Here is a 27,539-nt window from a genome sequence, read left to right as displayed (position 1 = left end):
ATGTTTCCAAGGCAAGAAATCCATCTCGTTCCCACTGAATGCAGACTGAATTGCTTCTTCCATTCAAAGGACGATTTGAGTCCCAAGAGCAGTGGTTCTCAACCTTTTTCTTTCCACTCACATACCACTTTAAGTCATCCCTATGACATCATGGCTCTGTGAGTATTAAGGGATGACTTAAGGTGGAATGTGGGTGGAAAGAAAAAGTTTGAAAACCACTGCTTTAATCGGACCTCTTTGACTCGTTATGTGCATGGTTTCATAACTCCAAAGGAAATGGGCCAATGATAACCACTGCCCTAGAGGGTGGAAAGGGAAAGCCTTTCATCTCCTAAGATTGTGCGGAAAATAGAAGAGGAGTAAGAGAAAGAAAGAAAAGCATACTAGACAATCATGGAGGAAATAGCTCCATTGGGAAGGGGAAAGACAATGTGTGTGGTAGGGAAGCCCCTTGATTTTTCTGGAAATTGCAGGGGACAATTTATCATCGGCTCTGGTGCAAGATCTTCACCTGGAATCCTTGTTCAGTTTTTCCACCCGATTCGCTGGACATTTCAGTTATTCTTATTATTTTCATATTGCTGGAAACTACTGTGTTCTGCATTAAAGTTCCAACTTGTTCTTTTAGTTTCTTTTCTCTAACATCCAACTGAAAAAGGTAATGCATATAAAACTTTGAGCTCTACCCAACAAGAGCAATTTCTTGTTTGCGACATCTTATCCTCCTCTCTGCAATTTTAAAGACTTTCTTTCTCACTTTTCCATGTCCTCTTAAGAGTCATTGATCTGTCAATTGTCCTTCTCCACAGTTACTGACTGGCCTACAGAGTCTTCCCACCATTATGTATTTCTGTTTCAACATTGTAATGGACAAATGCAATTGTTTAAAATCAAGTAAAAAAAAATCAACAGGAAGCCAAACAGTTTTGTTTTTCCCCAAACTACTTCGCAAGGAAAATTTTAACTTTGTAAGTTTTACATGAAGCAAACTTACCTTATAATAAGAACATATATCTCATGCCATGGATATTTGAATCTTTCCATAAAGCCAAGGAAAGAGAAGAACAAGGGTATGAACAGATTGATGCTCGACACCAGAAAAGGCAAAAACAATGTTGCCGCTTGCTTTTGCAATTCTTCCTGAGTTGGGTCTTTTTGAATAACCTGCAATCGTAAAAAATGCTCAACTTTGTATTTCAATAAGTTTTAAATATACTTTAACTAAAATGATTGCTACTTCCTAAAATCATAACATGAACATATACTAAGATATGTATAATGTATAATGTCTATACATTATAGACAACCTTCTGGTCATTCATGCATAGAACGAGAGAAAGAGTTTCTCCCCAGCGCACACCAAAGTCAGGTCAGTTTCAAGCTTTTTATTCTCATCAGCAGACACCAATCCCAATTTACATTTTTGTTGTTTTTGCATCTTTTTGTGAAGAACAAAGCAGCACTGGAATTCATAGGTTTATAACCACTTGATTAACCAAGTGTGAATCTGTAACTATCTTTCTACCAGTTGATGTAATGGCTAATCTGACAAAACTCATAAACTCATGTCAAAGCCCATGTGAGAATAAAACAAGAATGTTCATGTTGCTCTCATCCAGTTTAAATAAATCCCAATACCTATGTTTCTAGTAGTTTTAAGTGTATTTGCCTCTCATTCTATACCAAAATTGAAATCCCCTGCACAATCTGACTTAATGACTGACCCAATTTTGTTTTCCATTGCATTATTCCATTGGGTCTGTAATTAATTCCATTGGGTCTGTAATTAATTTTTTTTTAAATTTTTACCTCACCCTTGCTGGGAAATGCAAATAAATAGGGAAAACAATTGTGTTGAAATTCTCTATTGCTTTTATATCCCAAGATCCTTTCTTTATCATTTGATCTTAAATGAGTAGGGCTATGGTTACATTTCTAGCTGAACCCCAAAGCAACTCCAAATTATTTTTAATATAAATGCACCATAACCCTAATTTACTCCAAGAATACAGGAAATAATGGTAATGTCATTCCAAGATACTTTGAAATAGCATAGACTCCAACATTCTACAAATTAATCACATGGTCTACAAAAGGTTCCGTGACAGCAGCTTCCTTTCTGTGCAAAAAAAATTGGAGAACTACTTAAGATTCAATGACAACCCAGAATTCTTTATGGGAATAATTTTAATGCCCTCCCCAAATCAACTCTATTTATTTAATTTGATTTTAGGAAACCAACTGCATGAATTTAACTGATATGTTCCAAATCTATACATCTAAGAATTAACTTTAGTCAAAGACATGTAAAACATGTCATAAAATATTTCCCATACTTTATTACATGTTGTAAAAACTCTTATGAGGGAGAAAACTCATTAAATTTGCATCAAAAGAATTCTCTAATGGGCATTGCTTAAATTACTCAAAATAATAAATGCAGTATCTAAATTGTAGTAATAAAATGTGCTAATCAATTTCACATTTCATAATAAAAACCTAATGTCACTAAATTTAGCTAATTTCAAATTCAGATTATTTAATATGGTGTGCATCAGAATGGTCTCCTCTGGTAGATAGTCAGACAGCACAAAAAGGGATCCAATTGGCCCACAAATCCATGCTGACCATTTTTCGCATCTATACTAATCTCATTTGCCTGCACTAGTTCCATAACTTTCTTTGCTTTGTCTGTTCAAGTGCCTATCTAACTGCCTCTTAAATTATACCCAAATTCCACCACCCTCCAGCATCAGATTCCAGATGTCAAGTACTATTTGGGTAAAAAAAAACCACTTTGCCTCAGATCTATTTTAAAATTTCTTTGCCTCACCTTAAAACTACAGGGGTTAATCTTGCCATTCCACATGACAGTTCTCCTGTTGGAGTTCATGAAACTTAAGATTAAAGTTTAATTAAGAATACATCTGTAGATTTGGCTTCATTAATACCTAAATTTCAGATCCTCAAAAGGAAACTAAACAAGGTGATCATTTTTCATAAAAGTTCAATCAATTTCAGCTATGCTTGAGGAATGGCAAATATTGAATAGATTTTAACCATTAGTTCTCTATGGAAAAAAAATACAGCCATACATTTTTGCATACTCACTCTCCATAATCTCGGTGGTTGGGAATACTTTGCTGTTCTACCTGACAATTAAACCTCTGGTTGTAAAGCAAATTCTTCAGCCTTCTGCTTGGTTATAACCAAATCTTCCCTGGATTCCAACTCCTCCATTTAACCAGGATTTAAAGTGTACTTGTTTTCCTAAGTATCCTAAGTATTCTACTAGCTGCATTGATATATATAATACCAGAGATGCTAAGGCAGAAAGACAGTTCTGTCAAAACAAGTCACTTCTATTCATAATGAATCTGGAAATGTTCTATATGCAAAGTGCCGATTACATTTGCTGAGGCCACCATAGTTTTGAATATTCAGAACAGGCAGGGAAACATTTTAGAGTTTCAATAATGCTGTGTAAATCAATAATAAAAAATGGAGGAAATTTAAAATAAAAACAGAAATGCTGGAAATACCCAGCAGAGAAGACAGAGAAAGAGAGTTAACATTCCAGGTCAAAGATCCATCATCAGAACCTTCTGACAAAGGTATTCCACCCCCCACCCACCCAGGCCATGGCCTCTTCACTCTGCTACCATCAGAAAAAAGGTACAGGAGCCTGAAGACGACCAGTCAGTGGCACAAGGACATCAAATTTCTGAATGAACAATGAACCATAGACCTTACTTTGTGTTTTTTTTCTTTTTCTTGCACCATTTTTATTTATTTTATAATGTAGTTTACATAAATATTTGCACTGAGGGTGCCACAATAACAACAGATTTCGTGACATGTTCATACCAATAAATTCTGATCTGAAATGTTGGGTCTTTCTCTTCTCATTGATCTGCATTTTCTCTTTTTTGTTTTAGTTTCACTTTCCCTTACTTTACAGTATCTGTTAAAATGGCCTATCTTTTCAAAAGGCTATTCAAGGGAAGCCCTACAAAATTATCTTGTTTATCCAGTTACAACTAATTCCTGGTACAAGGCAATTCCTATCCACTGTTCTTCCCCCAAGACAGCTTGCGAACAGGTGATGGGTGACATTGTTCCTCTTTCAAGACCAACTGCAATCAGATCATTAGTGCCTTCTCAGCTCTTACACAACAGCAGAACTCCAATTCATTGGAAGTGCACATGATCAATCATAGATGAATTGACAAATCTATGGTTCAAATTACATTTTATATGATTGCACTGTTTAATTATTGGATAATTGGATTACAATTGCAATAGTTCATGATGAGAATTTTATATATTTTTTGGAGGTTAGACAAAATTCTCAATAATACCAGCACTAAATTAATTTTTTTCTGTATGTGCACTTAAGCAGGCAGGTACTGAATGGTGACATTAATGGAAGTAAAAAATCTCTGTATAATAGAAAAGTTTTGCAAGGTGAAAAATAAAATTTGTAAATACGTACTTGAAAATTAGAAACACAATAGGAATGAACTCCAAAGCAGCAACCAAATGTTGTACCTAATGAAATAATCCAAGTTATCAGATGAATTAAAAATCTCACAATTTTCTGGTTTCTTGTTAATTGTCTCTTGTAATTCATTTTATCCGATAGCCTTTCCTGCAGAAAATAATTGAGTATTTTAAATTTAAAAATGATGTAGTATTCATATACAATAAAACCCCTTTTATCCGGAATTCAAGCAACCGGCAGCCTCAAGCAACCAGGAAAAAAGATTGCGGAAAATAAATAGGTTAAAAAAAAAATGGGGTTAAAATTGGTGTGCCTCGACATTAGTTCACCAATCAGGCAAAATGCAATCTCAAGCAACCGGAAAATTTACTTATTTGTCATTTACCAATCCTCAGAAGTGCTGGATACCAAGGGTTTTAATGTACTTTAAAATTCCAGCATATTTAGGGAAAAAATGAATTTAACTTTTTTGGGGAAAAAAACTTTCCAGTTGCAAACATATTCATTAATAAATATTTAGGAGAAAGAGCACAAAGGATTGGATAAATACAGTAATACCCCTAGTATCCTGCACCTATTGGATCGGTAGATGCCAGAAAAGTGTACTTTCCGGTGGCTTAAGACTTACTCTTACAATGCCTAACTAGCACACTTGCATTAAGAATAACAGTTTAAAAGACAAAAATATGATTCTTACACAGAACAATTTCACTTGCATGAATATATCCACCTAAAAGCATTTTACATTTTTGTTTCAGTCACATGTTTTGAAAACATTTAACCGTTGCTGCATCTGCAGGTTCATCCCCCTCTTTGGAGCCACCCAAATAATGAATAATAAGATTTTAGATAATTAACCCCCCTCCCTCAAATTAACAGATAAAGCCTTTGACCGAGGTAACTCTTAATAAGCATGGATAAGGAGACACTTTAAGAGAGTGTAAGGTACTCCTTAGTACTGGGTGACTCCTTCTCCGGTCCCATCTCATGATGTTTTTACCTTACAATAGTCACCCCAATGGTGAGTGGCATCAACCAGTTCTTCATCCTGGGTGAAGCCATTGCTCTTTCACACAACTTTATTCAAACAGCTGCAATGAGCAAAACACAACCAAGGCACTCCACTGGCTGAATATTTGCTCCCATCTTCACCAAAGGTTTATGTGTTACTTCAGAGAACGTTTACTTTTACAATTTAAATGTACATATTTTTACCTATTATTTTATTCTTATTTATTTTTTAAAATTTATTTTCCTCTATTTTTTTTGCCAGTTGCTTTAATTCTGGATACCAGGAGTTTTACTGCACTAGCATTTCACTTCCACATTTTGTTTGATCTTGAACTTGCTAATTTAAATATGCTGCCACAAAATTCTCCATCTTCCACATTGACAAATCTGGAGATACACCACCAGGTAGTCTACGTCAACGGGAAAATAATTAGTATTTCTCTGAGAGTCCCTTGGGGTTAAATTCAGTTTTTTTTTGTCCCTTTTCTTTTTTTAAAATTTTCCTAATTCTTACTGGTTTGCAGTGAACAATTTCTTCAATTTGGATTAACTGACTTACATTATATGGCACCTTGGAGCATTTATAGAAAACAACCTGGTAGATCCACCTCAAGTAATTAATCAGGACACTGAAAATTTAGAAAAGGCTTTGTACCTTTAGAAAAAAAAGTATATAAATAACAGCAAACTGAACTTGATATACACATGATTGTAGTGATATTAATTTATGCTGTTGTTTTTAATCATATTAATCCAGTGAATCAGAAGATGCATTAGTATTAATTTGTTTAATTGAAAGATTACATTAAAATTTTCAATCTAAATCAATTGTTATTAAAATTATATTTTTTTGAAAAATGTTAAATATTAAATCACTTTCCAAATAATGGAATTTAATCACTCTGTCACTTGAAATTATTAATCCTTTTGTTCCATTACAACAATTGGTGTTATGTCTCTGTGTTACTTGGGAGACTTCTTAAATAACTTAGAGACTTTACTTACTGATGCCTTCTACCATCTCAGGAAACTGTTCACACACACTCTATATGAATACATATGCCCCACAGTGGAACATTAAAGTTACTACAGTGAAAAGGGTGTATTTTCACGTGGTTACAAAACAGTTCACATTATCCTGACTATATAACAATTGGTATAGAGACACGAAAACGTACCTTTAACTGAGTGCTTAAACTCCTTTTTTTCAGTTGTACTGTTTTTTCATTAGTTATCTTAAAATCCCATGAACAGAGAAGCTTGGCTGCCTCACCAGAAAAAGTTTCAATTGTTATGAAGTTTTCATTGAATGTCTTTGCCATGCTGCAATAGAAAAATTAATAATTAAGTAATTGGCCTAATCAGATTTTTGTTCCAATTTAGGCAGAACAGGAAAAGCTTTCTGGACGCTGTGTGACCTGCTGAGTTCCTCCCGGATGTTCGTGCTTTTACTACAATCGCAGCGTCTGCAGACTTTTGTGTTTCATTATGATGAGTTGATGCTCCTTTTAAGAGTTGAATGAGGATTTTAATTCACTATTGTGTTTTTCCTTGAACATCACTGCTGCTTACAATGGAGAAAGATGAACTCAGAGAATGAAGGAAGCCCTGAGAGGAAGCAGGGTGGGTGAAATTATAGTTCAGACAACTGTAAGAGTTTATGACTTATAAAAGGTATTGGTAACAAGCCTATGTGACGTCAGATCACTTGGGAAGAGAGGCAGGATAAAGAATTAATATGATTAAAAACAACAGCATAAATTAATATGTGTACATCAAGTTCAGGTTGCTGTTATTTATATACTTTTTTTTCTAAAGGTACAAAGCCATTTCTAAATTTGTTTTTATTTCTCTTTCTAACTGCCATCCACAGCTTCTGCAACTTGTTTCCTCAATTTTCTCTTCAAAAAGGTCTGTAACCTGAAACATGAGCTCTGGGTCTCCATTCACAGCTGCCAAGGGCTTTCAATATTTTTTGCTTTATTTCAGATTTCAAGCATCTGCAGTTCTTTTGGTTTTCATTTTGATTTCTTCTGGTTGAGCGAAAGAAGTTACGGTGAGACTTATTCAGATTTCCTTCAAGCCGGAGAAAGCTTGACAGCAAAACAGGAAGGAGCAATCTCATTTTGCAGGTTCACCTGAGGCTATATGCAGATCTTATTCTCATGTTATTCCTTCAGCCTCATCTTCAGAGTACATGTAATGCACCATCGTAGTCCCAGGGCATGGGGAAGGAGGAGTTTGCTTTTTTTCCCCCAGATTTGACAATAGAAGATGTGCATCTCTGTAACAGAGCTGTGGTTAATATTTGAAGTTAACATTATATACCTTAGGTTATGTAGTGGGCTTGGCTACAGGGGTTCACACACCACAGCATATTTGAAAAACACTATGACACTAAGAGAGAACATGAATAAGGGCAGATTCATTGGGCCGAATATCTTGGGAAGATGTTATTTTGGAAACGTTGAGTATAGAAGACAAGCCAATAATGGAATTAAAATGGATCACCATGGATGCCAGGACAATGTATGCGCAATGCTGCACCCCAGATCCATTTGAGTGACAGGTGCCAGACTGCAAAATAAAATGTTAGAACAGGAGAGGTTTTGCAAAACAGACTGAAGCTATGTGACGTCAGATCACTTGGGAAGAGAGGCAGGATAAAGAAGGCTGGAGGTCCTTGTTTTTTGAGGCAAAGCGTACAGAGCTGAATAGAACCTGTCCTTTGTTAAAGGAAGGGTGAATAAAACCTGTCCCTTATGAAAAGGCAGGGTAAAAAGCAGTGATATTTGAATTGACCTGAATAAAACCTGACCTTTGCAGGGCAGGGTGAAGGCAGCAATCTCTGAGAAGGCAAGAATGCTGTTCTATCATCAAGAAAATCAGTTCTATAACCCTATAAAAAAAAAGGGGAAAATGAGTGAATACGCCATTGAGAAAAATTATCTCTAAAAGCTGACTCATTAAAGACGTGCGAGTTTGTAAGAAAACTGATGCTCTATACACCATCTAGCTTAATGGATTTGATACTAATAATTGACTATTCTATTTTGGATCTGGCTGTGATTACATATATGGAAAAAAAAATTAAACAACATTTTCAAAAAGAATTTTCAAGGGCCCAAATCCATTTGAGAAGAAAATAATTGAGATGCGATTATCATCATTAATAAATAATCCATGTGAGTCTGTTGTAATTTTACTTGGGATATGCCATCTCATGTTGTATCTAATCATCTCCTGAGACACTAATAAGTCAGATGACATTGGTTCTTTCCTACTTTTTTTTGGAGGTAACATGCTATACTTGATTTTTTTTTTTAATTTTCACTCTATTTTCTCCCCTTTTTCCCCCCCCCCCCACCTTCCCAACCCCCTCCAAATCCATTAAACGTTCAACATATACAATACAATAAAACCATTAAACAATGTCATCACACACTGAAAATAATTCCCTACTTGAGTGACTGTCAAGTCCAAGCTTTCAAATGTAAATATCAAGAGTGAAGGCTTGGGATCTTGCCTTTACCTTTAAATAGTTCCATAAAGTTAACAAGTTTTGAACCTTGTTAATGATTAGCATAATTCCTCAGTTTGGTTTTACATCCAGATGAAACCTTTGCTGGAATTATGGGAACATATTAATAGTAAAGAATTAACGGTTTTGAATTGTTGTCTTTGCCAAACTTTCTCGTTTGTTAAACTGTTAACTCTGAACACTTGAACTTGTGTAAATTATATTATTTGCTGTGGTGCCCATTTCTCTGCTTGGTGATGCTGGTATTCATAATATATAGACAAAAAATGTTAGTATGCAATCTGCTAACATAACCAAGTTGAAGTTGAGGTCAAAAAAGTAGTTAACACTTTATGGATTAAATGCAATTACCTGTAAACCAGACACAGAAAACAAATCAACATGTAGAATCCAAATGTGAGGAAATAAGCAAGCTGCATATTGTACATTTCTGCAGTAGGGCTTGCTTGAATGCTACCATTGGTATAAAACCCATAGTAAAAGATGGTCTGTGTAAAGTAACCCTGCAAGAATAAAAAATCAGAATCAAACAGTAATTCATGCCATATCCTCCCACCACCCAGTGACCTTGCAGCACACATGTCAAACTCTGGCCTGCGGGCCAAATTTGGCCCGCGATATAATTATATTTGGCCCGCAAGATCATATTAAATATATATTAGAGTTGGCCGCTGGCCGCCGCGCCAGTATAGCGCATGCACACTGAAGGTGAAAATGAAGACGCCGGAGGTGTGGAGGGATCTCAGAGTCCCGAATCCCAGGGATCGGAGCGCCGCACTCAGCCCGCCCGGCTCCCGGACACACAGACGCGGCTGGAGTTGGGGACCATCCTCGCTGGGTCTGCGCTTCAGCGGCGACGCCAGACCGAACGTCTCGTTGGCGATGCCTTCCCCCTCGCTCCGTGCGCGGCGGACCCTGCCTCCTGCTCCTTTTGTTGGAGACGAGCCTGGCGCCGCGAGATCGCAGTTTAATCCCTCTCCAACCATGGGAGGGGGGGTGGGAGCAACGCTCTCTTCTCAGCCAATTCCTCCACCGCCCCGGATGCCGGCGTTTCAACGGGGGGTTCGGGTGCCTTCATCAGGCGACCGACCTGTTGGTCCAAGACAAGGGGAGAGCGTACAAACTCCACACAGACAGCACCTGAACTCGGGTGAATATGGAGCTGCGACCCCACATTCCACATCAGGACTGTGTGTAAGATTGGGAGCAGTGAGACGGAAGCTTATTTTGTTCCTGTGATTTAAGCCTTTCTTGGGGTGGGGGGGGTCCTTCTCTGACCACTTGCCTAACAATTAACCTAATCAGATGTGGAGTTACCACAATACAACAGTTCTCAACCTTTTTCTTTCCACTCGCGTCCCTGTGCCATTGGTGCTCTGTGATTAGTAAGGGATTGCTTAAGGTGGTCTGTGGGTGGAAAGAAAAAGTTTGAAGACCACTGCTTTAATCATCCCTCATTGACTCATCATGTGCACGGTTTCAGATCTCCAAAGGAAATGGGCCAATGACAATGAAAGAGTTTATCCAAAACTATTATTAAACATTTATTTTAATAAGAAAAAGTTTAACATTACATATGTTGAAAGAAGAGAAAACATGCAGATGTTGTTGAAAATTTTCAATAAATATTTAGTTCAGCCCTCGACTTAGTCCAAGTTTTTAATTTTGGCCCTCCGTGAATTTGAGTTTGACACCCCTGCCTTACAGTATACAGTGAAACACAAATGTCTGCAGATGCTGTGATTGTAGTAAACGCTCAGCTTGTGTTACAGCATCCATAGGAGATCAAGATATAGTGCCGACATTTTGGGCCTGAGCCCTTCTTTAAGGAATAAGCAAAGAATAACCAGAATAGATCTGTCATTGTAGTACAGACTGGTCATTTTACAGAATAGACCAGTGCAGAGATTTTAAAAACCGCCAGTGAACACAATTGGAATAAGGGAGATTTCTGTTCAAAATGGTTGGAAACAACAAAAATTACTACAAGGATTTAAAATAAAATCAATGTTCCAAGAAAAATTACATTGCATTGAAGTTTAACCAATCTAGGTTTCATCAAGCCTTTTCAGTTATTTTTTCCTGTCGATCTATTCCGTAACTGACCCTTCACTCTGAGTTTTACAATCTTCTTTTTCCACATCCATCCAATTTCTTTTCAAAATGTGTTAAAAGCACCTGGATTGTTTTCTTTCTGCAGCTCAATATCCCCTTTGGTTTTTTTTTTAAAAAAAACCTCATCTACAAGTGCAAACATTAATTTTAACAGTTTGTCCATCAAAGTTGCTCATTATTTTGAAAATTTTTCTTGGATCTCTACTTTACCAATCCAGTGTGGGAGGGGGCAGAGTGGGCAAATATTCCCCAGTTTGAAAACTTTTCATGACAATAAAAACTTCTAGCTTTTTGAAAAAAGATTTTTGCACATATCTCACAAAATGAGTCGGAAAAGCTTCTCCTTTGCAAATACAATCAACAGTCTCCTGTCAGAACTAGGCAACCAATCTCATTTAAAGCCAAGCCAGGAAATGTTTAATTGACTTTTTATGCTCAATTTTGCATGCTAAACACAAATTAAAGCAGAAGTTGAAACATCCCATAAACTTTGCAAATTTACGTTTTATATTTCTTATATCTTGAAGGGATCACAAAATACATATGAAAATGGTCTTCTAAGGTCAAATAGATTACTAAGCAGTAAGGAAGGCTAAGTCTTCTACTTAAAATGATCAGATTGCATAGAACCACAAATGAATTTTTCATATTCTGTCATGGGATGGGATTACAAGGAATTTAAATTCACATCACTTCAAATTATCTCATCGTGAGAGTTAAAGACAAAGCAGTCTAAAAATAACCTATGCTGTGTTTAAAAAAAACCCAAAATTGGGACTTTTTCCCATTCAATAGGTAAAACAACAAAGTTACTGTCCATTGCATTAAAGAGAAAGCAGTCTAAAAAGAACCTATCCTGTATTAAAAAAAAATTGGGACTTTTTCCCCCGTTCAATAGGTAAAACAACAAAGCTACTGTCCACTGCATTAAAGAGAAAGCAGTCTAAAAAGAACCTATGCTGTATTAAAAAAAAACACAATTGGGACTTTTTCTCGTTCAATAGGTAAAACAACAAAGCTACTGTCCTTTGTATGGAATACTTAAGGTGAACACTAATAGCTTTTCATTATTACATTTTTAAAAATCCAGCTGATATTAAAGATTCATTTTACATCATGAGGATTGCCCATCTTGCAATGCATCAATTTATATTTCGGAGGAATACAAATTTGTTATGGGAGTATAATATGCCGATATTAAAACATTTATTGATGTTATGGACAAAAAAAAAATCGGTAAATTGTCTATTTTAACATCATTATATAATAATCAGCTTATTCCTTTTTCAATATTTAATAGTAATTTAAAGAGTTGGGATTCAAAGGGTATAAAAACATTACAGGATTGCTTTGTAGAAAGACCCTTTCTTTCTTTTAACCAATTGAAAGAACGTTTTGTATTGCAGAAAAATCTTTATTTGTTTATTATCAAATTCAATTTTTAGTGAAAAATATGTATGGTAGAGAGATGATTTTACCTGTATTGTTGGAATTCGAGTCTTTGCTTTCCTCTCTACCAAAAAAGGGCTATATTTCTGTTATGTATCAAGTGTTACAAGACAATATGGATAAGCCTAAATTTAAATGGGAAAATGACTTAACTTTTGTTTTTCCTGAAGAATATTGGATGGATATATGTTATGATAGTGTTACTAGATTGACGAATGTACGATATGGAATGGTTAATTATAATTTTTTACATCAGTTATATTCAGCTCCTGAGAAATTGAAAAGATATGGTTTCAGTAATTCAGATTCCTGTTTTAGATGTGGTACATGTGTTGGAACTTTTTTGCAAGCTGTTTGGTCCTGTGTGTATACAACCATTTGGGGAAGAAATTAAGCTAATTTTGGAAAAATTGTATAAGTTTAAGTTACCGTTAGATCCATCCATTTTTTTTATTGGGTTATGTGATTCCTTTAAAGGGATCGGGATTGGATAAATTTCAAATTGCATTTGTATATTTAGCATTGTCCATAGCTCGAAAATGTGTAGCAAGTACATAGAAGGATAATACAGTAATTAACATATGCGTTGGCATAATGAAAGTTTGTATTGTTATGGAAATAAATTATATATGTTCTGCATGATAATTATTTATTTTTGTTAATAAGTGGTTACCATATTTGGAGTATATGCATTTAGATGTACTTTGATCTATTATATTTTTGGCTCTCCTTAAGAGAGCTGGCTGAAGGGGGTGGGAGGGTGGGTGGGGATTTAATTTTGATTTTAAAAATTTCCTCTATTTTTTTTCTTTTCTTTTCTTTATTATTAATTTTTCATATAAAAATGTTCTTATTGTTTGTATTTTGTATTATTACTAACAATTTTTCAAATAAATCAAGTTTTCCAAAAAAAAATGATGATTGCCCATCTTCTATTTGATGTTTTTTTTGGTCTTAAAGATTAATTTACATTCTAAATATCATTGACACTATTAGCTAAATAAAGTAACAAAAAGTGGCTAACCTTGTTTCTTTGCACTTTACCATCATTTTAATTTTAATTTTAATTCTAGTTCTATTGTAAAAATTCATCATTCAAGGATACTTACTGCACCTGTGAGGAGCTCCAAACCTGTGAAAGTGAGGTTGTTGGGACTCAGAGCAAAGAATTGTGGGATGGTAATGAAGCTGAAGTTAATCAGGAAGGAAAAGATGTTGAACATAAGCAGCCATTTGAGGAAGGTGAAATAGGAGAGGACTCCTGTTCCAAACTTGCCACCAATAACTTTCAGGGATCGATGCCAGGGGTGAACTGAATGGAAAATTTCAGTCATGTTTTCATGAAAACGTCGAAGAGGCTGTAAAGGAATGAGAACAAGGAAAAAAATATATTGAATATGACAGTGATTTAGTTCACACAGAATCTTCTTATTTCTATAGAAGCAACAAAATAGTTTTTTTATTTACTTTGAAAGATGTCCACAGAATTAGCTTTTGTGTTGATTGTTGGCATTTATCTATTCATTTTCAAGTATTTGAAACATTTTGTTTTCATGAAATTCTATAAGATTATTGAAAGTATTTTTCACATTCTACTCTGTAAAGTTTTGACCTTAAATTGCATTGTCTGAACTGAAACAAGCTAATTCATTACATTTTTCTACTAAAGCATTGGTATGAAGCCAGACTCATGGGTTTTGTAAAACAAATGTTATGTCAAATGCAAAAATAGCTTCAATCAGAATGATCTGCAACTATTCTAGTTTATTTAAACACAAAATATCATGGTGTAGTTCAAAGAGTGGGAGAATTAATATTTTCAATGAAAATGAATTGGCCCGTTACTCTAAGGTCTGTATTTTAAAAGTCTCACATTCCCTGTAGCACTGTGTACCGAAATGGGACTACTCAACTTAGTTTAACATCAGGATTTAGCAGTGCAGTTTCATCTTTGTTTACTGGCATGGAAACATCTGATTGGAAACACTCTGGGAGCATTATCGCACAGTTAGACATATTGCTTGACCTTTCAGAATTTCAGTCACTGCTGGACATTGTTTTTGCATTATCACATCTAGTTAAGGCTGCTGGATTATTGGCACAGTAACAAAAACTTTTAAGATGCTGCATCACTGCAGCCGCTGTCCAAACACAAATAAATGCACTGATTCTAAGGCATCAACTCCTGTGGGGAATAAAATAGCTGGACTAATACATGCATATGCGGGGGAACTCTCCATCCCTACCCATCCAAATCAAATAACAAGCCAAATATCTCAACTTATGCACTGAATTCAATCATATAGGATCCTTGATTCAATTTTTTATTTTCTCAAGTGCTTCTGTTAATACTTACAGATGATATTTTATTCAGAAGCTGGGTGCAGCTATTTATCTTATAACCTGCTTCCATTGACTTTGGCCCTATCTCCAGATGTACCCGTTCCCTGATAAGAAACAGGCAAAATGAATAATTTAGATTGTAATTATAAAATAAGCATTTTATATTAAGTGTATTAAACAAAATTCAATATTTGGAGTTCTTGGCTGGAGAGAAGACTCATCTTACTGTATTCATCCACAGAGCAGTATTTACATATTCTAGACCTATCATCGGCTCTCCAACATCTTGGCAGAAAAAAAATATCAAATGTATTTAAAGAAATTCTTCCTGATGCCAGTTATAGACTTCACTCAGTTCAAACTGTGAATTGTTTACCCACAACATCCATTAATGAAGTGATGCTTGAAGGTTCACATTTCTATCTTATCTATAAGATATTTGTTCAGAAGGTGCCTTTTTGTCAATTCCTTTTGTAATCTGAAGATTTCATCTTCTGGGATCTATCATCAATGAAAATATTCACAATTTCTAAGATTACCAAATTATTTAATATCCTGAATTTTGGAGGGGATACTTCCACTTTGTGAGAAGAATGTCAGGGTTCTAAATGCAAGACTCTCATGAGTTAATCCACTAAGGAAGTCAGGAGAACCATCTTATTCTGTTGGTGGTTAGAACATGGAATGTGCTACTACAGAGAATGATTGAGATGTCAAGATGAGTTGGATTTTACAGGGAAACTTGTCAAAGACAAAGGGGAAAATGAAAAGATTTGTTGACGTGGTTTAAAAAAAAAGACATTGTTCAGGTCTGAATACTCATCATTAGAATTGAGAATGAGAGAAAACAAGTTTTTTTGTTGTTTCATTCAGTTTGACCCTCCCAAAAATTGGAACCAAAGGTCAGGAGAGGAGTAAAGCTTGCAACCAATGTTTTTAATACAGGTTTGGCTCCCTCCATCCAGGACAAATTTCTCCCTTTTTAATTATACAGAGGCCAGACTTGTTCCTAGAACACAAACTGGAGTCTAACCAATGTTCAACAAAATGTAAATAAAAATGTCACATTGCATTCAATCCCATACTGTAACTACCACTTTCTTTTTATAATTATGGTCACCTTGGAGCCAAAGCAGAAACTATTTTTAGTAGAGCAAAAACTGAAGATGTTGGAATCTTGAGCGAACAATGAGATGCTGGACAATGAGACTAGTTTCAATGCAAAATCCCAACCTGAAGCCTTGACTGATTTAATTTTTTTAAAGTAGACATAGAGCACTGTAACAGGCCAATTCGGCCCTATGTGTCCACGCTGCCCAAATCACACCCCATCCACCTACACCCTGGTACTTTTTTTGAAGGGTGGAGAAAAACCAGAGCCCCAGGAGAAAACCCACACAGACACGGTGAGAACATAAACTCCTTACAGACATCAGGGGTTTTGAACCCAGGTCCGGTCCTGATCGCTGGTATAAAGGCATTGCGCTAACTGCTACACCAACCATGCTGTCCTATTTCTACCCATGGATGCTGCCTGACCTGTTGAATTCTTCCGGCATCTCATCGTTTGTTCTATGATTTGTCATAGATGGTTACAGTCTTTCTGTGGGATCAAGGTGCACAAATGAGCACCATCATTTGCTTAACTTTAACACAATTATCTGCGGGACGATTATTCACAGGCCACCTCTCCACTAGCTGAGATATGCTAGTTTGAAGAATAAAAGATTTTCCTAGAGTTGTTATAACTATCACAGTTGGCCAACAACTTCTCCTTCCAAGATAAGTCCCCAGCTGTCAATTACTTTATATTAAAAAAAAATCGGTAGCTGTGGTTCCAGTACCAAAGTAGGCAACTCCAATGACCTAAAAATATCTCGCATTCAATTGTGCATGTTTAAAGATACTGATAATGCTCCTGTATTGCTCAAACGAATCACTGAAAGAGATTAAAGCTAATCCTGCTGGCTGTAGATGAGAGAAAAAAAACTAGTAAATGTTTCAGTGTTCAGTGGAGTGACAATGATCCATTAATCTACAAACTGGGGCTGCTCGGGACCCATGTATCCTAACCGTGTAAGCAGGCCCCTTCAGCCCCTTACAGACTGGACCCTAAATTGCCCAGTTAAACGGCAACTAGGCAATTTAAGGGTGTTCCCGCTCCTTCGGTGACACTGTGAGTGATGTGTCATCCACTCACCGTGTTGCCTGAGGCCCCTCAAGGAATCCCCTGTTCCCTGTGTTGGCCTCCACAAGGTAAGTGGCCGGGATGGGCGCAGAATCAGGGCAGGACGGAGGGTGCTGTTGGGACCAGAGCGAATGTAGAGTCAAAACGCTGTCAGGGTAGGGGGGGGGGAAGAAATGTGGAGTTGGGGCAGGAGGAGAATGCTGTCAGGGTTGGGGGACAATGCAGTGGGTGTCAGGGAAGAATGCTGTTGCTCTGGCGGGCAAACGCTGCCAGGCTGGCAGGGAGCAGAGTGGGTGGGCAGGGAATGGAGTTGGGGTAGGAGCAATAGTTGTCCTTCTTATCCATAATCCCTCCGGCGTTCCAGTGGCGTGGGGTTTATGGGTAAGGAAAATAGCCATTCCACGCAAGCGCTAATGTAATTTTCTACCCAGGCAGCCATCAATCACTTACAAATTGAACACCAGCAGCTACATGGTGCGTGTACACAGGTGGACAATTCACCTCCAAGGTGGTTTGCCTACCTGCGAGTTTTTTAAAAATTCTACCCACCAATTGTCCTGTACACAGCTAGATAACTTGCCAAATTGGCAGTTAAACTAATGTTATAATCCAATTTGTAAACCCCTAATATTACACTTTAAACAGTAGGTACATCACTAGCAGGCATCTCTCTTGCTGCATGACAAGACACCTGTTCTATTCTTAAATTTAAAAATTGTTGACAACTGAGGCAATGAAAAAATAAACCTCTAAAAATTTACGTTTACAGAAAATTTATTGGATTTCATAGAATCAAAATATTGTTGTATTTAAAAAAGACATTGAAGGATTTGTACCTGATCTTTCGTTTCTCATCCATGCTCAACGTCAGTTCTTGGATGGCCTTTGCCCTTTCACTGGGCGATAAGGCAACTAGTTCAGCCACAAGTTCTCTCTTCTCTGGATACAACCAAATAAAGATTATTTCTTTCCTTTCTCCAGGTTCCTTTCACCGCTCAACACTAATCAATCAAGGTTATGATATGCACACAATTGATGCAAGTCTTTTAATGAATGTTAACTGAATTCATTTCACTCACCTTCTCTCTTTTCTTCACTTATTTCCTGTTCTGGTGTTCTGAACTGTGAATAATTCACACCAGCCAAGAATGCCAATCGCTTTGGATCACCAGTACTTTTACGTCTTTGCACTACAGCTGCTAAAAGCACATTGCACCATCAGAGATTTGTCTATTGATTTGTCTTATTTACCTTTTATGATTGGGAATAGATTTTATTTGAAGTTCATCAGTATCGGTTAATGTTGGTCTGTAGCCCCAGCTCTCCAAATAAATGTCAACATTTTAAATATGATGAGAGTCTAATGGCCTTTTGACAGTGAATTTCAGATCCTTACAACTCTCAGTGGAAACATATTTCCTCATCCACTATTCATACCTTTCAATTAATGGTTTATTGTCATATACATAAGTATGTATAGATGCATCAAAGTTGTATCTTGCTCCATCAAAACAAGTATGCAAGATAGACCAATTACAATAGCAAAAATTCAATGACCATATCAGGACAGAAAAAGAGATAATAGAATAAATATTCACAGTTGCAGTTAGTACAAGAAAAAGTGATGTTTCAATAGTGCATACAGATCTTTGATAGTCCTGCAGTAGTTAATGGTTATGGTAAGGATCGTACAAGGAGGTTCAAGAGCTATTGCCTGTTGAACCTCAAGGAATGGACTTCAGGCTTCTGTACCTTCTGCCTGAAGGGAGTATCAAGAATAGATTGGGACCAGGATGATGGGGGTCCTTTATTATGCTGGCTGCCTTCTTGAGGCAGCTTCTCATGCAGATGTTTTCACTGAATTGGGAGGTTGGTGCCCATGATGGACTTGGTGAGGTTTACCACTTTCTGCAACTATCTGCAATCCTGGACATTCAAGTTTCCAGGCCATGATGAAACCAGTCAGTACACTTTCCACAGTAAACCCATTGAAGTTTGAAAGGATATTTGATGACATGCCAAATCTCCTTAGAAAACAGAGGCATTGGTGTGCCTTCTTCGTGAAAACCTCAATATGCTTGTTTCAGGAGAAACATAAGGAACTTAAGAGATCGTCTTCCACTAATTGAGAGCATGATTGTTGACTGGGACCACAAACCAGATTCTTGATCTCCACTCTATCTCCTAACTCATTCCTTACCCATTATAGATGACACTTCCTTATTCTAATATATCCTAATTTCAGAGTATCATCTTCCAAAGAATGTGCTGTGATATCCCAAATTTCGATCTCCTTAATCCAATCAATCAAATTCTATGGCTGTTACTTAATGTAGTTTTAATTTGTTGATAGAACGGATAAACATTTTGCATAGCTTTGCATTAAGACTTTCATAATGGTGAATAATAAAACATTTACTGTATAATGATACAAAGATATGTAGAGATACTAGCTTAAAGAAACACAAAATCTTAGAGATGCAAAATCTTAAAGGAGAAACAAAAATTCAAAGATAAATTTCTCGTGCTCAAGCTTCCTTCACATCTTGTAGAATGAGAGGCAAGCCGTTAGCCTGGGCGGATATTATTACATATTACATCATCATCACTATGGTAACACTACAAACAATCATTTTCTTAAAGATACAGGCACAAAATTAACTAAGAATCAAAAACACAAGGTTTTAAGCTTTACACCCATTAATTTGCAAACAACGGTGCGATTCCTGGGTTTTGTCCCCCAGCTAAGAGAAATATCTCCTTCCGTTTATGCTATCTAATCTCCTCATAATGTTATATGCCAATCAAGACTTCCATTAGCAATCAGCCCCAGGTCCACATCACTTTCAACATTAATGAAAATGTCACTCAAGGACTGTATTGAAGAACTCACGCCACATCATAGATTCCCCCTAATTCCAATAACTTTGCACACCTTCGGAAATTTCCTATTATCTTTCCAAAGTGCATCATTAGTATTTTTTAGATCTACCAAAGGAACTTCATTGATATTTCTCAATACTTGATTGTCTGGTACTTTATGTGTTGGCACTGGAGAAACAGTGGTGATCTTTTCCAATGCATCTTGGACTTTCCCTGGTTCCTTCAGAAAACCTTGAGAGCTAAATTATTCAGTATTTGAGTAATCTGGATATGACTCCTGAAAATAGTGGTAGAAAAACTTGACCACTGCAACAAAAATTTGCCGGAACAGATGGAACCATTGACAAGATGTTGATCTTTCTTCTGATGTATCATCTTGCTCAACCACATTAACAATTGACAATCCTCCACCACGTGTCCCTTCTATTAACATAGTTTCATTTTTTTCTATTTGTACTCTAATTTCTTTGTTGCCTTTACTCATCTTCATAACTTTCCTCACCCTCTATTCCTAAACTTGCCACATAAATGCACATTTGTCAAACTCTGAGCAAATACTTCTATTGAAATGTACTCTTTCGTTGTATATTCTAAAATTGCCTCCAATGTTAACTTCTTCCATATTGACATAATTGCTGTGACGATTTGCAAGCTTGAATGCAAAGATGCCTCTTGTAATCAACAAAAATGAAAAGAAAAACATCTATTTTTTCTAAGAAAGTATTGAGCCATTTGTTTTTTTAAAAAAGAGGAAATTTAAACTTGCAAGTAAATTTCTAACATGAATAACATGAGTAGCTAGTTAATTCCTGTAGTATTTCCTCTGCTTCTCTCTGCATTCTCAAGAAGGATCTGTTAATAAATAAGTTTAAAAGTACACCTTTCAAAAGTTCTAGAATCAGGACATGATGGAACAATATTCAGGCACGAAACAATAGGAAGCAATAATGTTTGAAATTATGAATACATTCTGGCAAACAAGGCTCTGGAACACGTGTTCTTTGTACATTCCAGTTAACTTCAAATGAACTTCCACCTATTAAATACAGCTTTTAGTTTTTTTTTGGGGGGGGGGGTAAATCACAATTGTTAACATTGGCCAAAAGGTGTTTATTTGTGCTAATTACATTAGTTTCTTTAAAGTAAGCAGACAATTTGGGTTAATTGCTGATCACCTGAAGATAATTGCCTGACACCTACACAGACACCAAGTTGCTAAACTGGATAACTACCAGGAAAATAAAAGGATGTGACCTAAATGTCTGTTTCCATGTCGTCTAACACTGTGAATGATAGCACATACAATTAATCTCTTGAATCTGTTTTGCCCATTTTTCTAACTGATCCAGGATTTAATTTTATAATGGAGACACAAGAGACTGTAGATGCTCAATTTGGAGCAATATAAAGCAAACTGTCCAACTCGGATGCAGAGTTTCCACCTGAAATGGCAACCATTTCTTCATCTCTACAGATGCTGCCTGACCAGCTGAATTTTCGCCAGTATTTTGTTTTATTTTACTTTATAATTGTCTTTTATTATACAAAGTACATATAGGGTACATTTTATAAATATTGTTGATTGTGTTACAAGCCCAGAGGACTCTAAAACCCAGCAGCTGTAGATATTCACCAAGGCAAATGGTTACTTAAACAAACGTTGCTTTTAATTATCTTTCAACATGAAAACAGGATCAAACTTTAAATGTATTACTATTAACTTAACTAACCTACCTTAACCCCCTTCTAATTCTAAGGGCACATATTTGTAATGCAGTGTAAGTTTAGAAAAGTTATTTGATTCACAGTCCAATCTCACTTCTCACTCCTTCAAGTTCACTGGTTGCAGGCAATTCTTAGACTGTGCACAGAATTTAATATTAATGAATTTCACCAAGCTTTGGTGCTCGAAAGCTAAATGGTTCTTGTCGGTTTTCAGAGAGAGATTTGTTGTTCGCTGGACAATAAACTCCAGATGATAACCTCTTTCTTTCAGGTCACCACAGAGTTCCTTTTATTTTCTCTTATTTCAAGTGAAACATTAGGCAGCCAGTCCTCTCCTCTTGCATGAACCACAAGGGTTTTGACCAGGCTGAACTAAGCACTCACAACCAGTCTTCAAAATGGGTTTTTTTTCCCCACATGCTACCAGCTTGTCCTGTTCCAGTCCCAGCTGCTACTGCTGAACTGAATTCTCTCTCTCTTTCAGAGAAAAGCTTGTTTTACTCTCTCTGCTTGCAAAACTTCATGACCCTCTTAGAACAGCAACCTCCACTCAGACAGACTGTGGCTCCAAACCTAATCCTTTGAGTTCTTTCAGCTGTTGCTTTTCAAAACAACAACCATTAGTGAAGTCCCTTGGGCACGCTTCAGTTTTGCAAAGGCTCTCGGAGCTCCAGTATTTTAAATGAGATCTGTTTTGAAACATTTGTATGTGATCTACATGAAAAAAACCTTCCCCAATTTATCTCCAAAAATCATATCTATATACAATATAAAACACAACATATTCAGTCACAATGTAAAATGTTATTGCTCTGATTTAAAATTAGCAATGACATTCATCATAGAAGAGTACTCTAGACCAATTTCATTTCATACATCCATGTTTAAAAAAGCCATTCACTTTGATGTGTGAACCTAGAAATTCTCGTGCTCTTACGAGCAAGCATTAAAACAATGGTGTAGATTGCACAGCTGTGGTGGAGCTTTAAAAAAAATGTAAATGGATGTGGATCTTCATGTAATAAAGCAGTTGAAAAAGTCTACTCAGCATGAAGACAGGGTGGACTCGGTTTTTCTTCCCCCCCCCCAACCAAGAACTCACTTTAAGAAGGGGGTGAATGTGGTGATACAACCACTGTCTGTGACTGCCTGCACCTGTCTGTATTTCTACCTGCCCACTGCAGGGGTCAACCACTGTACCCGCAGGGAGGCAACTTGGGAGGGTGGCTCCACCTACTCCCTGTCAATCACCGGCTCCATATAAAGGCTCATGCCAGCCCTCGTGTAAGTAGTAGAGCACATGGAGCCAAAAGGGATACTGAACCTTGTGTGCAAGTTTTAAGCTCATTAAAACCTTCATAGTTTAAGCTTGTTTGTTCGCACTGCAGCACATCACAATTGTATGTTAATAAATAGGCAGAAATGAAGAAATCTAAAGGAATGTCCTACATCTGTTGGCAGTTAGGTGTACATGTGCAACCTTCTGAACACACAGACACACACTCCATAAAATTAACGATAAGAACACATCTGGTTCACTGATGTCTTGTCAGGTGAGCAAATCCGCCAACGTGGACTAGGCATCCGCCATCGTGGACTAGGCATCCGCCAACGTAGTGACTCTACAATCAAATTAGTTGCAGCATAAACTGCTTTAGGGTGGCAAATAAATTCAGGTTTTGTCAGACAAGATGTGCTGGAGATGACATTAATTGAGGGATAGCGAGTGACATTAATCAATGTATTTTTGGAGAATTACATAGATTGTACACAGAGGTAAATAGATTTGATAAATTCAAGTGCCCAGGAATGCTGAAGGTTGCAGATGGTCGCAGCCAAAAACAAAACAGCTTTGACCTCCCATCCTTTGAAGAATCTATGAGGCATTGCCTTAAGAAGACAGACAACATGATGAACGATCCTCACCATTCTCATCATCTTCTCACTGCTGCCTTCAGGAAGAAAGTACTGTACAGAAACCTGAAGTCCAGGTTGAACTTCCCCTTACTACCCTTATCATAACGATGCTGGCACTACAAAATGGCCTGTCTGCACTATTGAAACTCTTTTTTTCCTACACTCCTGTAACTATGAATATTTAAGTTTTATTTACAACACATTAGAAGCCAAATTCTGACCATTTACATCAGGACTGCCCAATTACACCCAAATTAACTTAAAGAAGTTTACAGACACTGTGGTTGAAGTAAAAACACAATGCTGGAGAAACTTAACTGGTCAAACAGATTGATGAAGATGATACCTTGATGGAGGGCTCAAGCCTGAAACATCGGTTATACATCTTTATTTTTGTTATATTAAGTACACCATTTGATCAGCAGTTTCTCCAGCATTGTGTTTAAATTCATCTGCAACCCTGTATGTTTTATTATCTTTTATATTTATCATCTTTCCATACTGGGGTAATTTAATGTATACCATTGGAGTTTTTTGGGGGCGGCACAGTTGGCATAACGGCAAGAGAACATACAAACTCCTTACAGACTGCGAGGGATTCGAACCCAGGTCCAGACACGATCATTGGAGCTGTTAAGGCTCCAACAGCCTTAACAGCTCCAATGATCGTGTCTGGACCTGGGTTCGAATCCCTCGCAGTCTGTAAGGAGTTTGTATGTTCTCCCCTTGTCAGCATGGGTTTCCTTTGGGGGCTCCGGTTTTGTCCCAACGTTAACAATGTAATGGGGGTGTAGGTTAATGGGCCGTAAAATGGGCGGGGCAGACTCATGGGCTGAAATGACATGTGGCTCTGCTCATGACTAAATTTAAAACAGAAATTTATTTTGGAGATACAGCCTTACTAATTGGAAAGGCTGTGAATGGCAGAGCATTTTGCGATCATGTGCTGTTAGATTTACTCTAGATGTGCAAAGAGGCAAATACAAATCAGAAATGTTTCATCTCAATGTGGGAAGGACAACCTGAATAAAGAACTGTGAGAAAATTGTGAATGTCTTTTGAATGATATCCAAGAGAAATGAAAAGCTAACATCCTTATTCCACAAGTTACTACTGGTGTAATTTAAAAGATTACAGCACAATGGAACCTCGATATGATACTCCTTGCTATATTGCAGTTTCAGATATATTGCAGAGAAATGTCCTTAGGCAGATGTTTTATTTCAATGCGCTATAGAGGGCAGAGTCTGTAGTCCACTGTGCATGGATATATGGGTTATTGAGTTATTAAGCTTTATTACAAAGAGAAATCAATGGATTAAATAGCTGGGCAGAGTTGTTCAAATGGATTCTCAGAGGGAAATGAGGAGTCATGAGAGTGGTGCCAATGTCCAATCTCTTTTACCCAATGAGATTGAGCGTGTGGAACAGTATACTCAGTGTCTCTGAGAATCTTGGTCAACATCTTTTCTGTGGCACTATATCCAAGTGAGTCATTGTGTGTGTGAGACCTCTCTCTCAGGGAGAGTCATTATTTATACATTTGACTCCTTCTGCTTAGCTGTGCTCAAATTATTTCAGAACCACAGGGAGGCAGTAATATTCCTTTAAGAGAACTTTGTTTGTGTCAGTCTGTCTGATCAAGGAAATAGTGAGATCATAAGACACAGGAGCAGGAATAGGCCATAAGTCTGCCCCGCCATCCAATTATGATCTGTTCCATTCTCCCATTCAGCCCCACTGCCCAGAAGGAGGGAGCAATGGAATGTGGAAAAGACCCAGCAGCAATGCAGTGATGTGGATGTATTCCACAATTGAAGTTGTGGGACACAACAACAGAGATTGAGTGAACATCATGAAAATCTGTTCACGCTGTCTTGTGCATGAATGCTTATAAATATTTGATCATTGGTGATTTTCCGTTGGACAAGGACAATAGGATTTGGAGCCATGTTGTGCAAATGGAACGGAGTACAGATTTTAAAAAAATTAAGATTTTCTAGCAGGCTACACTGATCTGCAAGCAAACCAGGTCATGGAGATCCAGGCTCGCACTGGGCTGACATCACTACGGTCCTGGTTTGATGTGGGGGGGGGGTGGGGAGGAGGGGGGCGGGGAGGAGGGGGGCAGCAGCATAAAGGATCATGGGAGTGGTGCTGATAAGCTTTCAGAGAGTTCCAGTAAAGTCAATTGGTTGATTCAACTCATTCACAGCTTCTGTGTGGTTTTTTTCTTTTGTAAGCTGCATAGCACACCGACCACAGTGGTGACCCTAACGGTCTAAAATGGCATTTTGGACCCCATGATGGATGACACAGGCGCACAGTCTCGCTGAAGCTGCCGACCTTTTGTACCTCACAGCTACTAGTCTGGTTCGAACAGGCTGAAGCCCAGTTTCAGGCAGATCACCGCAGACTCCACAAGATGTTACTACGTGGTCAGTTTGCTCAACCAGGAGGCTGCTGGATGAATCCGACTTCTTCCATCAGCCTCCAGCAGCCAAAAGGTATTAGGCAATTATGGTGCTCCTTATCCACACCTTCGGCCTTTCCTGCCATGTATGAACGTCACAGATGATCCAGATGGACAGCCTGGGTGACCGCATGCCATCTGCCCTTATGAATGATGAGCTGACATTAATAGATAGCCACAGGCCCGGATTACTGTTTGAGCAGATATTTCTCAAACAGATGCCAGAAGACATCTGCCTACTCCTCGTGGATGATGACTTCAGTGACCCAAGCAGATTAGCAGCCCCTGCAGATGTCTTGTGGCACACCAAGCAAATATGGCGGGGCATCTGTTGACCTCGTTGCTGTGTCACACCCAGCAACTTGTCTCTCTCCCACTCCACCGAAGAGGCCACCAACAGCCACAGCAGATGGAGACTCAAACTCTGAGCAGTGGTGTTTCTACCATTAGAAATGGGGTTCTGGAGCCCACTGCTGCCATCCACCTTGCTCCCATCCAGGAAACACCAGGGCTGGCTGTCACTGGCAGCTACGACAGTCGGTCACCGAGACTGTCACTCAGGGCAGCGTTTCCTCGTAGACACAGGGGCAGAGGTCAGTGTCTTGCCCCACTTGAACTGAGATACCCACGACATAAAGTCAGGACCATCCCTCATCATCGCCAATAATAGCAGCATACACACGTACAGGTCATCCCACTCAAGTTTGGCTCCTGCCATTTTACCTGGACCTTCACTTTGGCTGAGATGTCTCAGCCCCTACTGGGTGCAGACTTATTCAAGCCCACTGCCTCCTGGTGGACCTGAAATGGTGCCATTTGGTCAATTCTAGGACTTTCCTGACTTTCACCTTTCTAGAAGCCAGGTTTGTTGGGCTGGTCAACTTCTACCATCAGTTCCTGCCATCAGCTGCCAGGATCAATCAACCTCTTTTGAAGGTCAGTCTAAAGAACTCAGCAGGGATGTGGAATCTTTGGCAACTTTTGACCAGGCCCAATACGCTCTGGCCATAACCCTCTTGAGTGCATCTGTGCATTGATATGCCCACCAGTCTCACAGTCGATGCATCCAAAATGGCCGTCAGCAACGACGTGGAGCAGCTGATTGATAGACATTGGAGACCACATGCATTCTCCAGCAGACACCTGCAGCCCCGGAGCAGAAGTAGAGTGCATTCGACAGGGAGTTGCTGGCCCTCTACCTCACCGTACACCATTTCCGCTTTTTCCTTGAAGGACGGGTTTTTATGGTCTTCACCGATCACAAGCCCCTCACTTATGCCTTCACCGAGGTGTCGGTCCTGTGGTCAGCAAGATAGCAGCGTCACCTCTCTTACATCTCAGAGTACACGACGGCTATCAAGCACATTTCTGGCAAGAACAACCTTGTCGC

At 38.0% G+C, this 27,539-nt stretch overlaps 1 protein-coding gene across 9 annotated transcripts in view; it reads right to left on the bottom strand.

The window, feature by feature from the left end:
* LOC138747122 (transmembrane channel-like protein 5) overlaps nucleotides 1–27,539 on the bottom strand; it is an 86,251-nt gene that overhangs the window by 34,766 nt on the left and 23,946 nt on the right. For 5 of the 9 annotated variants that reach the window (XM_069906068.1, XM_069906076.1, XM_069906070.1 and 2 more), the window contains exons 5-13: nucleotides 18,231–18,350; nucleotides 17,988–18,090; nucleotides 14,977–15,067; nucleotides 13,730–13,978; nucleotides 9,408–9,559; nucleotides 8,334–8,414; nucleotides 6,694–6,838; nucleotides 4,496–4,651; nucleotides 995–1,164 (exon numbers count right to left, since the gene is read on the bottom strand). In XM_069906068.1, coding sequence (XP_069762169.1) covers nucleotides 995–1,164; nucleotides 4,496–4,651; nucleotides 6,694–6,838; nucleotides 8,334–8,414; nucleotides 9,408–9,559; nucleotides 13,730–13,978; nucleotides 14,977–15,067; nucleotides 17,988–18,090; nucleotides 18,231–18,350 — 1,267 coding nt within the window. Of the gene's footprint in view, nucleotides 1–994; nucleotides 1,165–4,495; nucleotides 4,652–6,693; nucleotides 6,839–8,333; nucleotides 8,415–9,407; nucleotides 9,560–13,729; nucleotides 13,979–14,976; nucleotides 15,068–17,987; nucleotides 18,091–18,230; nucleotides 18,351–20,815; nucleotides 20,882–27,539 lie in introns of those variants that run through there. The other 4 variants (XM_069906077.1, XM_069906073.1, XM_069906074.1 and 1 more) reach the window with 4 other exon arrangements.

Source organism: Narcine bancroftii, chromosome 12 (assembly GCF_036971445.1).
Source record: "Narcine bancroftii isolate sNarBan1 chromosome 12, sNarBan1.hap1, whole genome shotgun sequence".
Lineage (NCBI taxonomy): Eukaryota > Metazoa > Chordata > Chondrichthyes > Torpediniformes > Narcinidae > Narcine > Narcine bancroftii.
This window is presented reverse-complemented; position numbering and strand designations above follow the sequence as displayed.